Below are 15,413 nucleotides of genomic sequence, written 5' to 3' on the forward strand. Positions count from 1 at the left end.
ACCCTGGGCCAACATTTGTTGAATTAACGATGGTGAAGGAGGACAGAATGTGTGATCTACCCATGCTTTTGAATTCCTGCATAGGTAGCTACACTAACCAAGAATGTTACTTGGCTTCTCTGCTCCATGTGTGCTGAGAGCTTTCTGAACTTCGCAGCTGAACCGGAACCCAGCACGGGGCAGTGACATGGTAGCTGGCATTCCTCAGATGAAGCAGTTCATCTCAGGAGACTGAATAACTTGCCAAAAACCAATTATCTATTCACGAAATAACAGCGACATTAGAATGAAGTCTTCAGAATTCCCAGCCCTGTTTTTGGGCTTAACAGAGTGGCAACCACAAGCTCATTTCTCCTGCTGGTTCTTCTCTTCCCACATATGAGGTGCCTTAAGCAGGGTGAGCCCCATGAGAGAAAGACACTCAGTGTGGAAAATCAGCCAAGCAGTAAGTATGAATGCCCGGTGTGTGGAACACAGCTGGCACCAAAGGGGTCACCAAGAACCCGAGAATGTGCTAAGGGCTGGGAGAACCAAAGGACCCAGAACCTGAGAACATGCCAGCGGCTAAGAGAACCTGAGAAGCCAGACCTGTGAAAAACATGCTAAGGGCTGAGGAGGACCTGAGAACCAGAGAACAGGCTAATGTCATATATGATAATGGCTAAACAGAACCTAAGAATTGAGAACATGCTAAGGGCTGAGGAGAACCCAAGACCATGCTAAGGGCTAAGAGGCACCTGAGAACCTGGGAACATGCTAAAGGCTAGAGAGAACCTGGGCAAAGGTGAGCGGCTCCTGAGGCAGGAACAGGGACAAGGAACAGCAGCTGTGTATGTGACACCGACAACTTAAGAGCACTTTGGGTGGCCGTGAAGGTTGGATGTAAAACATAAGAAGGGCCTGTAATTTGGAGTTTTTTCCTTTAACAAACTGGGTGACAACCTAGAATATGTCATATTATCGTGAGCCTAAGACCAGTGTGTGTGAGTGGAGAAGGGCGTAGCTATAAAGTATAACATTGCTCATCTTTTTGACGTAGAAAATTCATACACGTGAGGCTTTGACCCACTTCAACTGGATGACAGAGCAAAAGTCAATGTTCAAGTTAATTGCTACAACACCACACAGCATAATAATGAACACGCTCATCGCTGTGACATATTGCAGTGTCACAAACAAGTCCCCAGGCATGGCCAGAGGCGAAGCAAAGATGAATATGACAATTTAAAGGCACATTTATAAGGTGGCTCCATCTGCATTGATTAGCAATTAGTGAGAAAAGTAGACAAAATACCAGAAAAGTAAATGGACTGCAGTTAAATTATCTGACAATATAGAACATGAAACTTCATCCATTAAAACATGGCCGAGGAAACCACAGCCATGGTCTGAGATGCACAGAACCATGAAGGCCTTGATAATTTATATGCCTATTATGTCTGTTCCAGTGTAACTTGGAAAGCGGTATGGTGTGGCTGTGTTCCGCCCAGTTTTCATCTAGAATTGTAGTTCTCACAATCCGCACGTGGTGTGGGAGGGACCCAGGTCCCTGAATCACGGGGATGGTTTCTTCCGAGCTGTTCTCATGAGGTCTGACGGTTTTATAAGGGGCTCTTTCCCCTTTGCTCCTTGCACTTCTCTCTCCTGCCGGTTGTGAAGAAAGGTGTGTTTGCTTCCCCTTCTGCCATGATTGGAAGTTTCCTGAGGCCTCCCCAGCCATGCTAAATTGTGAGTCAATTAAACCTCTCCTTTATAAATTCCCCGGTCTCAGGTGTGTCTTTGTCAGCGTGTCACAATGAAGCAATACAAAAAGGCACTAGGAATAAAAACATGGTGGGTTTATCAATTGAGATCATCAAGCAGAAATAAGGGGATCTTTTAATAAGCCCCATGCAGGGTCACATACCTGATGTTAGTGATCTGTTCTTGAAAATCAACATCCTACATGGAAACAGAACCTGGAAACTGATTCCATTCTGCATGTGGGGAGTTTGTAATGAGTTCCGCATCCACCCGGGCCCCAGTGTCTTTCCTAAAGTGTTTCTAAATCATAATAAAGACCATATACAAGTACCAGATGGTCGTGTTTGGATAGAAGATGCTTCTTCCTGATACGCAGAAGTGGAAACTGTTCTTAGCAAGGTGTGTGTTCTGTTTGCAGAAATACTGCCTCACTCAGCACATGCAGAGTCTGAGCCGCACCTCCTTCTGCTGTTGGGTGGAGCTGCAGTGCTGTGTTTGGAGATATACCAAGACTTTTCTGAATATGGTTTTGTTTGGAATGTAGCATCAAAGTCTGTGAAAGGAGATACACATGCACACACACACACACACATACATATGTATGTGGAGATACACGTGCACACACGTGCACATGTATATACATATATATGTGTGGAGACACGCACACGCACATACACACATGCATATACATATATGTGGAGGTACATATGCACACACACATGTATACGTATATATATGTGTAGATACATACACTTACACACACACCCGTATACATATACATGTGGAGATACACATGGCGTGTGCACACACATGCATATACACACGTGGAGATATGCATGCACACATGTGCGCACACATGCACATGTATATACATATATATGTGGAGATACACATGCACACATGTACGTGTATATACATATGTATATGTAGATGCACATTCACACATGCACATGCGTATACATATATGTGGAGGCACACATGCACACACATGTGCATGCATATACATATATGTGGAGGTACACATGCACACACATGCACATTTATATACATATATTTGTGGAGATACACATGCCCACGCATGTATATACATATATATGTGTAGCTGCACACACATGTGTACATGTATATACAGATATATGTGGAGATACACATGCACACAAATGCGTACATGTACATACATATAGGTGGAGATACACATGCACCTGCACACATGCACACATGTATATACATATATGTGGTGATACACATGCATACACACATGTATATACATATATATGTGGAGATACACAGGCACACACACATTTATATACATAATTATGTGAATATACAAATGCACACACATCACATACATACATGTATATACATATATATGTGGAGATACATATGCACACATGCACATGTATAAACACACATGCACACACACATACACAGATACATACATATGTGGGGATACACATGCACACATATGTATACATATATATGTGGAGATACACACGCACACACATGCATATGTGTGTATATATATGTGGAGATACACATACATGCACACATACATACATGTATTTACATGTATATGTGGAGATGCACATGCACACATGCATACTTATGTATATACATAATTATGTGGAGATACACATGCACATACATATACATATATATGTGGAGATACACATGCACACACATGCACATGTATATACATATATGTAGAGATACACATCTATGTACATATATGTGCAGAGATGCACATGCACAATTACATACATGTACATACATACATGTGTATACAGATGTACACAGATGCTCCTTGACCATGAGGAGGGGTTCCGTCCTAATAAAGCCATTTGAAGTTGGAAACATACTGTAAATACATTGAAAATGCATTTAATACACCTAACAAAGCATCATAGCTTAGCCCAGCCTGCCTTAAACATGCTCAGAAAACTTACATCAGCCTACAGTTGGGCAAAGACATCCAGCACAAAACCTATTTTATAATGAGATATTGAGTATCTCGTGATTTAGGGACTGCTGGTCTGCAAGTGAGAAACAGGGATTGCGTGGGTGCTCAAAGTTCCAATTTCTACTGAGTGCATCTGGCCGCACCGCCATGAATCCAGAAGCAGGAAGTTGAGCAGCCGTAAGTGGGGACTGTCTGTGTGTGCATGTGTGCACGTATATCTGCACACACACACACGTTTATGTGTACTTTATATAAAACGTCAGCCAAGAAATCATTGTCATGAAAGGCAGCTGTGCTCTATGGAATCTGGGGATCAGAAACCAGGAGGCGTTCTAGTACGACAATGCTAACTTGAAAATGTTTTGGGGGACATACCTGTATGTGTATTCACCTGTGTATCTATTCATTTGGGTGTATGGACATGCGTGTGCACACACACACTCACATACACACACATGGTGACATCACCATGTGGTCAGTGCTGAATTCCCCATCATAATGAGAGTGAAAGTGGTTTCAGTTTATAAAGCACTGTACTCATTATTTGGCTGAACTACAGCATCTAGGTCAGCCTGTAGCGAAAAAGATGCTGTCTCTAGACCTGGGACGTCAGGGGCAGGCAGATAACAGTGCCAGCAGTGAGGGGTCCTCGCTGTGGACTGCTGACACCCAGCTGCTGTCCCGCCTGCCCTGGGTGGCAAGTGTGGGTGAGGCTGGTGGGGCGCTGATGGACCTGGGTCCTAGGCTGGGAAGAAAGTCGTGTTGTTTGTCCAGTTTCAGGGGAACACCTTGAGTCGGAGTCACAGTGTCACCCAGTGACCTGCCGGGCCTCGGTGCCCTCACCTGTAAAAGGGGGTGATACCTACTCCCTGTGCCTGTCAGGGTGCCTGGGCTGTTGACACCCCTCATTGTGGAGCTCTGCTGGGGACGATGTCCATCAGCATCTGTATTTCTAAGAAAGCCATAAGTCTATGTTTGTATTTGAAGGATATTTTCATAGGATATAGAATTCTGGGTTAACATTTTTTTTCTTTCACACCTTTAAAAATACTTCCTGCTGTCTTCTGGCCTGGAGCACTTCTCAAGGAGAAATCTGTCATTGCCTTTCCACTGGTGTTGGGGGCACTGGATGACTCAAGTCCTCCAGGATCCTCACTGGCTGTGGACCAGGTCCTGGGGTGCCCACGTCTTGGTTGGGTGTCTGGACAGCAGACTCTGTGGTCCTAAAGTCTGAGTGCAGGGTCTTCAGAAGACCCCTGACAGGGAAGTGAAGAGGCAGGTTTGGCCAAGGAGAGGTTGGACTCAGTGTAGTCATGACAGAGGCCTCAGGAACCATGACCCCTCCTTAGGGGCTGGGGGCCAGTGTGGGATGCAGACCTCCCAGATGGGTGTAAATGTGGGCGAGGCAGACCCCCGTGGTGGAGGGCCACTTCGGGAGGGACGACACTTGCCCCCAGCTGCCTCAGGGACCTTGGTGCTCACTGGACTGCCAGAGTTGATGAGACAGAAATGAAGGTCTGGGGAAACCAAGGCAGCTCGAGTTCATGCATCAGAGTGTAAGAGAGAAGAGGTGCACAGAGAGCCCAGGAGATTTTCAGCTGCTGAGGATTTGGTAGATAATCGATGATCTTGTATGCCTGAGGGAAAAGAACCATCCAAAGAAATGAGAGCAAGCAGTACCTGACACTCACACAGGGTGAGGTATGGTACCTGTTCACACCTGTCAGACCTGCAAACCTCATAATTTCCAGATCATTAGGTAGAGTGCCCACAGAGTCTTGTCTCAGTAGTGGAGAGTAATTTCTCATAAGAATAGCTGCTCTGTTCCTGCCAAACGAGTCTTAGAAGACCCGAGAGGGTTGAACTGGTCCCAAGCCACTTAACTGAATGCCAGAGCAAAGGTAAATAATATTTATGGGAATGCAAATGTCCATCACCCAATAAGGTGAAATTCACAATTTGAATATATAGACATGGGCTATCTGGCATGAGAAGGAGCAGGAAAATGCAACTTATCAAATTAATCAGTGACACAGATAGGTCAGTTACCTACTTCCTGACCTACAGACACAGTAAGTAGGAGACAGGAAAAATTCATGGGTGGAATGAACAGCAGGTTAGACACTATGGTAGAAAATATTAGTGAACTTGAAGACATAGCAATAGGAACTATCCATAAGGAAACGAGGAAGGCTGATTTAAACACACACACACACACACACACACACACACACACACACACCAGTGAGCTGTGGGACACGTCTAAGAGGCCAAATAGATGTATAACTGGAGTCCCAAGGTGGGAGAGACAGGGACAGAAAAAACATTTGAAGAAATAATGACCAGAATTATTTCAATATGATAAAAATGATAAACTCATAGACCCAGAAAGCTCAATGAGCCCCCTAAAAAGAAACATGAAGACCAAGAAATATCACAATCTATTTCTCAAAACCAGTGATAAAAAGCCAATCAGTCAGAGGAGAAAAAGATGCATTTCATAGAGAGATGATACAAGGAAGGCCACTGCAATTTCCTCCTGGAGAATGCTCTGGGCCAGAAGATGGTGGAAAACACTTTTAAAGTACTGAAAGGAAAGAAAATTAACCCAGAATTCTACATTCCATGAAAGTATCCTTCAAATACAAAGGGAAAATTACGCCTTCCTCAGAAATGCAGATACTGAAGGGTGCCATCCCCAGCAGAGCTCCATGGCCATGGCTGGCAGAGCCGCCCCTCTGGCCGGAGGGAGAGGTGCCAGACAGAAGCACACAAGAGAGCACAGTGCTTTCCTTTCACTTAAATCACGTTTAAAGACATTGATTGTTCAAACAGAAATGACAAATGTGCATTGTGAGGTTGATGACAAAGCTGTCTACAGATTTCATGTCAACACCCGCGTCCAGCTGGAGGGAGAAATGCGAGTAGCCACTGAAGTCTCTTATTTCATATGTTAAGTGCTGTGATGTGTCCTGGAGGCAGCTCTGGTCTGTTAAGTGTGACTGTTGGACACTGGCTGTAGCTCTGTCTTCTTGCCCTAAGGGGGATCTAGTCAGGTGGTGAGAAGGCCGAGGTGGAGCTGTGCCCAGGGCTCTGAGGCAGCCAGGGCCTGGGGTCAGCTCAGACCTAGCCTCTGCCTGGCCTGGGAGAAGCAGATGCAGCTGACCGCACCCACAGAGCCTGTGAAGAAGGAGGTTGAGTCTTGTGCTGCAGTGGACGTGGCACCGTGGCCCGCGGTGTCCGGACCGTCCACTGCAGCAGAAGTCGGACCTGAAGTGATGGGTCATTGACTAACATGGCTCTTGTGAGAAAGTGGATTTGGCAGCGTTGCTGGGAGCAGCAGGCTCATGGAGGGCACTGCCCTTGTCTGTGGGCAGCAGAGCTGGGCAGCAAGAGCTCCCACACTGGCCCATCTCTTTAACAGTGATGCCCATTTTTTTTTTTCTTTTGAGACGGAGTTTCACTCTTGTTACCCAGGTTTGAGTGCAATGGTGCGATCTCAGCTCACCGCAACCTCCGCCTCCTGGGTTCAACCAATTCTCCTGCCTCAGCCTCCCGAGTAGCTGGGACTACAAGCGTGCGCCACCATACCCAGCTGATGTTTTTGTATTTTTAGTACAGACAGGGTTTACCTTGTTGGCCAGGATGGTCTTGATATCCTGACTTTGTGATCCGCCTGCCTTGGCCGCCCAAAGTCCTGGGATTATAGGTGTGAGCCACCACACCAGGCCACACACTCTTTTTTGAGGCGGGAACTTGCCGGAAGGTGTGTGTGTGTGGCGGGGAGGTGCAGTCAGTCACACAGGTGTTCTTAGTCCTGGCTGGTAGAGGCATCTCCTGTGGGAATTCTCTTTCTCATTTGGGAGCCTACTCTAGGCCCTTTTAGTCGTGTGTGAAAAAGGGGGCTGTGAAGCTCTGGGTGGCTGAGTCCTGGGTGCCCACCGAGGCCAGCCACAGCGTCTGCAGGTGAGCCAGGCAGGCAGGGAGGCGGTGCCCATCATGTCTTGGGCTGAGACATTTCCCTGTGGCTCAGACAAGCTTTCTGCCATACCTGAGGGTAAAGGGGGTCAGGGTACAGACTCAGAGGACCACAGATGTCCTCCCCCCTGCCCAGGTCTCCATCAGGACTATACGTGGGCAGTGTGGAGTCCTGGCTCTGTCTCCCCAGGGACCTGTCAGTGTTACTGCAGCTGTTCCCTGAGTGCTACTCTTGCTTCTCAGCTCTCAGGAGGGGTCACTCGTCCATCCCCACAACCATGAGGCAGGTGCTGTTAACCATCCTCCTGGGTCCGGGAGAAGTTCAGACCCATGGTGACGGAGCAGCAAGGCCAGGCCAGCCACCCAGCCCGGCTCCCAGTCCCCTCACATGCACCCAGGCGCCCCAGGGGAGGGGCAGCTCCGGGCGTCAGCAAATGTGATTGATGTCTGGTTTCTTTTGCTTTTCAGGCCCTCAAAACAGAGCATTGGCAGCGAGAGGAGGTACAGCCGGGAGGGCAGCGCTGCCCTGGCCAAGGCCCTCCAACGCCACCTGCCCTTCCTGGAGGCCCTATCCCAGGCCCCAGCCTCAGACGTGCTCACCAGGACCCAGACTGTGCTGGACAGACCTCCTGCTGAGGTGACCCTTCCACTTCCTCCCGCAGCTGGGGTTGGCTGTTCCTCCAGGGTGCTGGTACCTGGGTCTGTCTCCTCGGCTGCTGGCTCCTCTCGGCTTCACGCCTGTGTCCTGGGCCAGTGGGCAGCCTGTGAACAGGCCTTCGGTGTGCCTGGGGTTGTTTAGAGCCACACTGGCTCCCAGTCTGGCCACCCCCATCATGAATACTTAGTCCTTGGGGTGAGGCTCTCTAGGATCTCTTTTGGGACAAGCTGTCGTGACTCCAGAAAGTCCACCATTTAAACCGCAGGCGCATACCTGGGAGGTAGAGGAGATAAGTGGCTTCTCTTTACCCTTTGGGAAGGAACCCAGACAGCAGTGGACACTGAAACCCGATCGAGGGAGACTGAGGGGCCATGAATGTGGCTGGAATTAGGGGCACCAGGTGCAACGACTGCATCCAAGGAAAAAGCTCCTCCCACTCCCCAGCAAGCCCCCCGGGGGGCAGCCCAGGGCAGCGTAGGGACTCTGTCTGCCTGTGGGCACGAGGTCTTGGCACCGGAACACAAGGTGGATGCCCTGGACACACAGGGTCCAGGCAGGCTGGGAGGTGAACCCCAGGAGCATTTGTGCAGGGCCAGAGGGAGCTGCAAGGACCTGCACCCAGAGACCCTTCCATAGGCGATGCCCACTTGACATTTTAAGGAAATGGAATCAGGAATGTCAGTGAGCTCTTTAAATGGAAAAGCAGGCATGATTTTTGTGACGACTTGTTAGGCCGGTGCTGACAGGTCCTCTGTGCCTGGAAACAGGGAGGGACTGTCTGCCAGCTTCCTGGGGTAGGGCTTTGGACCAGGTGTGGAGGCCCAGGGTGGCCCTGGGGGCCTTGGCGGTTTGATGGTGGCGCTCACACACTCCTTTTCCACCAACATCCCTTACAGCCATGCTGATTGACACCTTTTCCTCTCTAAGACGGCACCGTGCTGGTGGGAGGCGGGAAAGTCTGAGGACACTCTGCGTCCCTGTGGACTCCACCGGGGTCTCACCAGGAGCTGTGGTCCTAGGATGTGTGTGGGAAGGAGGTGGGCCCAGTTACTATCATGTTCCTGCCACTGAGCCACTGAAATGGCTTCAGTTAACTCTGGTTACAATCCTTCCAGAGGATACAGGGTGGCCCTAGGCTCAATCCCAGGCCAGTTTAGGGCTCTCTGGAACACATGCGTGGGATCCACAGGGTGAGTTTCCACAGAAGGCAGCTCCCAAGGCGGGCGTGTTCGGCATAGGCAGGCGAGGAAGCTGGGGCACTTCTGTGTCTTGGGCGGTGCCCGGGAAGGCCCGGCCTTGGCTCCACGGTTCTCTGGAGCGTTCCCTAGGTCAGCCCCTGGGCGTCCGTCTTTGCTGTGGCCTTGCCTCTGCTCAGGAGGTTGTCACAACAGTATTTGGATGCAGAAGCCAGTCTGTCCACGGCTGACAGGCAGAGCTCTGATGCTGGCCCAGGGCCCACACAGGGGCCACGGGGCACCAGACCCTCAGGTCACAGTTGAGAGGCTGCACAGGGGCCTCAGTGGACCTGTGCCATATTTATGTTTCTCCTGATCATGGACTGTGTTTCCTGGCTGGTCGAAATTGCCCCTCTTGGTGGAGGGCGGGGTCTTCAGCCCTCATGGAAGTGCAGGCCATGGGGCTCTGCAGGCCCCAGGTCTCCCTCTAGGGTTAGGCTCAGGCCGAGAGGCCAATCCCAGCCCTGCCCTATGCCAGGCCTGCCTCCCATCAGGACCACGGGCTGGCCTGAGAAACATGCCCTAAAGCCTTTCCTGGGAGCCCATGGGAGCCTTTCTGTGTGAGCCTCACCCTAGAGGGCCTGGTCCGCTTTAAACGTGCTAAATTTAAAGTTTTATTCATTAACCGAGAGCAACTAAGCACCTGTGGTGCGCTGAACGTCCTGCTATATTTTGTGAGTGCGGAACGTGGATTTCACGCAGCTCTGGCCTTGGGTCAGAGGCTCCTCCGCCCGCTGCTCTGGGGCTGTGCAGAGCTGCTCAGCTTCTGTACCCCCACCCCGGGTCCTCAGCTGTGAATGAGGGGCAGTGGCCCCAGAGGCGTTGTGAAGCTGTAACCATGACTACCGTTGATAAAATAATCTTTTAAAAATGAAATGGGAATTAGGTGGAGAGTCTGAGTGGAGGTTTCCGACTCTGATGAGGGGAATCCGAGGATGCCAGGTCACTGGCAAACATGCTTCCTCCGCACGCTCACCCCTCGGGCACCACAGAGCAGGTCTCAGCCCGCATAGTGGAAACTGGCATTTCTCCCACCCTCTTGATAGTGGGCATTTTAGCACCTCCAGCTCTGAAACCATTGCTTTGCCCTCCTCTGCCCTGTTGTGTCTTTATCAGAAGGGCTGTGAGGCCCGGTGCTCTGCTCCATGGCTGCTGTGGAATTCTGCTTCCTTAATGATGCTGTCATGTCATGTCCCCAGACCCTGGAAGAGAGTGATCAGCCCGGAGATGGTTTTAGTAACATACAAGGGAAGGGGGGACATCTTTAAAAGTTTCAGAAACTCAAAGAAGTTTGAGTGAAAGAAAATCAGGTGACATTTCTGTGAAGCAGTTTACCGTCCGTTCCCCCTGACTTGATGGTATTGTGCTCGCCTGGACTGATGTCCCAGGGCCCTCTCCACGGGCTACTGCAAAGAGAAGGGCAGGAGCGTGGCCTTGCTTCGGACGGGCAGTGAGGGGCACCAGCTGCAAACAGCATTTGGTTTCATTCGGTGGGAGCCTCAGTTGTTCCATCTCGAACCCATCATCATGCTCCTCCTTCGGGTTTGCTTATTTTATTAAGTAGCCCCTGCACTAACACAAAACAGTCAGAGTGAGAATGGAATTTGCCTGCGGAACAAGGCGCAGCACAGATTTGCCTGGAGGGTGAATTGAGAGCCTGCAGAGCTACCCTGGCCTCAAAGCAGCCACGTTCACACGTCGAAAACAAGCTGTGGACACGGAGCACTGGCTGAGAGTGAAGGTCTTTGGTGGACACGGAGCACTGGCTGAGAGTGAAGGTCTTTGGTGGACACGGAGCACTGGCTGAGAGTGAAGGTCTTTGGTGGACACGGAGCCGTTTGTGCTGAGCCATTGGGAGGTGTCATAGTGACACGTGAGACAGCTCATAGCCGCTCGGGGGAGAGCGAGTTCCTACTGGAGACAGGATGTCGCCCCAGGCAGTGTGCAGTGGTCCTGGGACCCTCTGCGGTGCTCAGTGCTCTGCAGGCCAAAGGGCCCGTGGCCTCGTCACACTAACCAGCCACGTTTACCGAAGGCTTTCCAGTCCTGACTTACTGCAGTAGGATTCCAGTGTTCTCAACACGCGCCCAGGAGTGCTCTCGGAGCAGCCTTCCCCACACACGGGGCGAGCGTGGCAGCTGCCCCTGTACTAGAACATCCATTCCATTGGGAGCTTGTGATGGAGGCGTTGGGGGCTGATCTCCTGGGGTGCGTCCCTGGCTCTGCCACTCCCCAGGGCCGCTGGGTGCATGGGAGAGGGGCATCTCCCACCACTGCCTCCACCTGATCTGCTCTCCATTTGAAGAAATAGAAATGGGAGAAAGGTGTGGGCACTGGTCATGTCAAATATTCCCCCAGCAGCAGCCAGGGTTCACCTTATCCTAAGCTTGGCTCTGTCACTTTTGAGCTCCCACACGCGGTGGTCGGCCTCGCACGCTGGTCTCTGCCGTCCCTCAGCATGGTTATGAGGGAGTCAGGCTCTGCCCCCCCAGGTGTCCCGGGTTGAATTAATGAGTTCCATGGTCATCCCAGCACAGCAGCCAAATGGTTATTCGGAAAATGAGCACTTGCTGACATTTTGGCTTAGGCATTTTTCTTCGTTGTTAAGTTAGATGCTTCTCACTATTTAAAAAAATGCATGAAAACCCAGAACTCATTTTCTTTTCTGTCCAGTGTTTAAATGAGGAGAAAGCTCTTAGTCGTCCCGCTAATGAACAAATGCTGAAGAGGCGCAGGCAGCAAGTGTGTGGCCCAAGGCTGCAGTGCTGCTGTGCAGATTTTGCTGCCCCTAAATATAGGGAGTTGGGGATCTGGCCGCAGCTTCCCTCCCTCTCCTCTCTTAGCTGATGACATATTTTAATTGGAAATTTAAGCTTTCAAGGTACCGTCAACTTCCTGTGAATTTTCTGGTAAAACACTGTTTTCTATGTATCTGTCATTGCGCCCGAAACTCTGCGTGGAGAAATATCCTGAATGTAATGCCTTTCAGGGCCTCCACGCCGATCACATCCTGACAGAAGCCGCTGGGAGTAAAATCATGCTCCTTCTCCTAAATCACAGCAACTAACTCAGAACTCTGCCGCGCCAATTGAGCGCTTATTGATCACGAAATCCAGGTGTCCTCATCACTTCTGCATCGCTAAGGTGGTAACGCTTTTGTGTTATTGACTACGGTTCACAGTCCTTGTACTCATCATGCGGAACACTGTAAATTCCCTGTGTATTACTGAGGAGGTTTAATCGGAAATTTATTACTTACTAAGGCCAGCAATTAGCTGATTTATTTTGGAAATGTTTAAAAAATGCATTTAACGGGCAGGTGTGGTGGCTCAAGCCTGTAATCCCAGCACTTTGGGAGGCTGAGGTGGGTGAATTACAAGGTCAAGAGATCGAGACCATCCTGGTCAACATGGTGAAACCCCGACTCTACTAAAAATACAAAAATTAGCTGGGCATGGTGGCGTGTGCCTGTAATCCCAGCTACTCGGGAGGCTAAGGCAGGAGAATTGCCTGAACCCAGGAGGCGGAGGTTGCGGTGAGCCGAGATCGTGCCATTTGCACTCCAGCCTGGGTAACAAGAGGGAAATTCCATCACAAAAAAAAAAAATGCATTTAATGTGTAAGAAATGGTGCTGGGTTAAGGAAACTTACTTTCTGCCCTTTAGGATTTTACGGTTTTACTGCATAGGAGGGAGAACGCAAATTAGAAAAAATACAGTTAAAAAGTTAGAGCAAGTGCTGTGGTGGAGGCAACACTGAGAGTAAAGGCACACTCATGCCAGAGGAGCAGTGGGCCCAGGTGGGGGCTTCCAAGACCATGGCCTTGGAGAATGACCCGGAGGCACCTCCTTCAGGTATATGGTGGACTCGGTGTGCAGAGTGTCAGGAGCCCATTCCCCTCCCACCCCGGCCACAAGAGTGAGCCCCCAAGAAATGTGCCAGGGGACCATTCCCCCTTACCATGACAACACGAGGGAGCCCCAGAAGAAACCCACCAGAGCAGAGGACACAGGAAAAGTGGACGAACTACCTTCCAGAAAGTGATGAACTCATTCCGGGGAGATGAGATCACAGCTCTTTCATGTGCATCAGAATGGAAGAGTGGAAGCCAGTCACAGGAAGGGGGAGAATTCGGCCTAACTTTTAAGAAACTCTTAATATGCATGGAACCGGTTTGAGAGGCAGGCTGCACAGAGCGAGTGGCTGTGCCCTACCTCTTTCCCGTGGGCTTTTGCTGAGTGGGTGAGACAGGGCACCAGGGATGGAGGAGGGGAGGGGCTGGAGAAATCCTGGCAAGGAGCGCCAGACCTCTCCGGAGTGGAGTGCACCGCAGGGGCCTTCTGAAGGCTGGGGACAAGGAAGCATGGTGGAAAAACTCTGTGGAACCTTTGTAAGGGTGCAGAAAGCCAGGGGGACCGAGAGGAAAGAGAAGCTTCAGAAACTCACAAACGGACACTTGGCCCATAAAGCACAGAGAGCTCCCTCATGGTTCAGAAACCTGGCTGCTGAATGCAGAGCATAAAGGGATCTCGAGTCTCACTGGCGCCGAGACCCAAGCCTGGGCGAAGAAGGTAACTTAGACCCAAAGGTTGGAAAATGTGTGTGGTGGCAACTCAAATGGCAGGAAGGCTGCCATAGTCACGGTACTGTTAGAGTGTGCTTCGAGACCAGTAGTGTGATTGGTGATGGAGACCAGTAGTGTGATTGGTGATGGAGACCAGTAGTGTGATCGGTGATGGAAACCAGTAGTGTGATTGGTGATGGAGAACAGTAGTGTGATTGGTGATGGAGACGTTTGATGACGACGGCATAGTCAATGCATCAGAAGCCTGTAGAAAAAGGTTATGAACAAATTTCAGTGCTTCAAATATGGAAAGGAAAAATATGAGAAAGCTAAAGAGAGAAATATACAAGTCCGTCATGATCGTAGTGATTGAAGCACTCTTCTCAGTAGCTGATTAAACAAATAGTTAAAATCCCAGTAAGGACAGAGAAGATCTGAACCACAGCATTAACCAGTCTAAGCTGAGTGACATTTATAGAATGAGGCGCCTAAAAGCTGCTGAGCACACAGTCTTTTTAAGTGTGTTATAGAGCATATCTCCCAAACTGGATCAAATGCTGGGCTGTAAAACAAGTCTCAATAAATGTCAACAAGCAAAAATCATACGGAAAAGGATTTTAAAAGAAAACCAGGTTATTATTTTTCAGAAGTATAGAAACAAAAATTCTAAACAACTTTTGTTAATTTAAATTCAACAATATGTAAAATATGTAAACAATATATAAAAATATATTCTGCATCATAATCAAGGGAGACTTATCCCAGATATGTGGAGTGTGTTGAACATTTGAACATCAACCAACATAACTCACCATAGTAACAAGGTGTCCAGTAGATACCAGGAAAAGCATTTGACAAAACCCAGCATCCATCCAGAGCAGAAGCCTACATCTAAGACTATACCGAATGGCGCAGAGCTGAATGCTTTCCACTTAAAATCCGGAATTAGACAAGGATGTCTGCTCTTACCTTTGCATTGAAGATCTTTTTTTCTTTTGATATGGAATTTTGCTCTTGTTGCCCAGGCTGGAGTACAATGGTGTGATCTCGGCTCATTGAAACCTCTGCCTCCTGGGTTTAAGCAATTCTCCTGCCTCAACCTCCCAAGTAGCTGGGATTATAGGCACCCGCCACCAGGCCCACCTAATTTTTGTATCTTTAGTAGAGACAGGGTTTCACTATGTTGACCAGGCTGGACTCAAACCCCTGACCTCAGGGGATCCACCCACCTGTGGCATTGAAGGTATTAGCCAGTGCAGTAAAACAAGAAGAAAT

The 15,413-nt window shown here is 49.4% G+C and overlaps 1 protein-coding gene across 16 annotated transcripts in view; it reads left to right on the forward strand.

The window, feature by feature from the left end:
* PTPRN2 (protein tyrosine phosphatase receptor type N2) overlaps positions 1 to 15,413 on the forward strand; it is a 1,018,236-nt gene that overhangs the window by 364,911 nt on the left and 637,912 nt on the right. For 13 of the 16 annotated variants that reach the window (XM_078343304.1, XM_078343301.1, XM_078343311.1 and 10 more), the window contains one exon: positions 8,150 to 8,318. The exons of the other annotated variants lie outside the window; for them this stretch is intronic. In XM_078343304.1, coding sequence (XP_078199430.1) covers positions 8,150 to 8,318 — 169 coding nt within the window. The remainder of the gene's footprint in view (positions 1 to 8,149; positions 8,319 to 15,413) is intronic. 16 annotated transcript variants of the gene reach the window in all.

The sequence above is a fragment of the Callithrix jacchus genome, chromosome 11 (assembly GCF_049354715.1).
Source record: "Callithrix jacchus isolate 240 chromosome 11, calJac240_pri, whole genome shotgun sequence".
In the NCBI taxonomy this organism is placed as follows: Eukaryota; Metazoa; Chordata; class Mammalia; order Primates; family Cebidae; genus Callithrix; species Callithrix jacchus.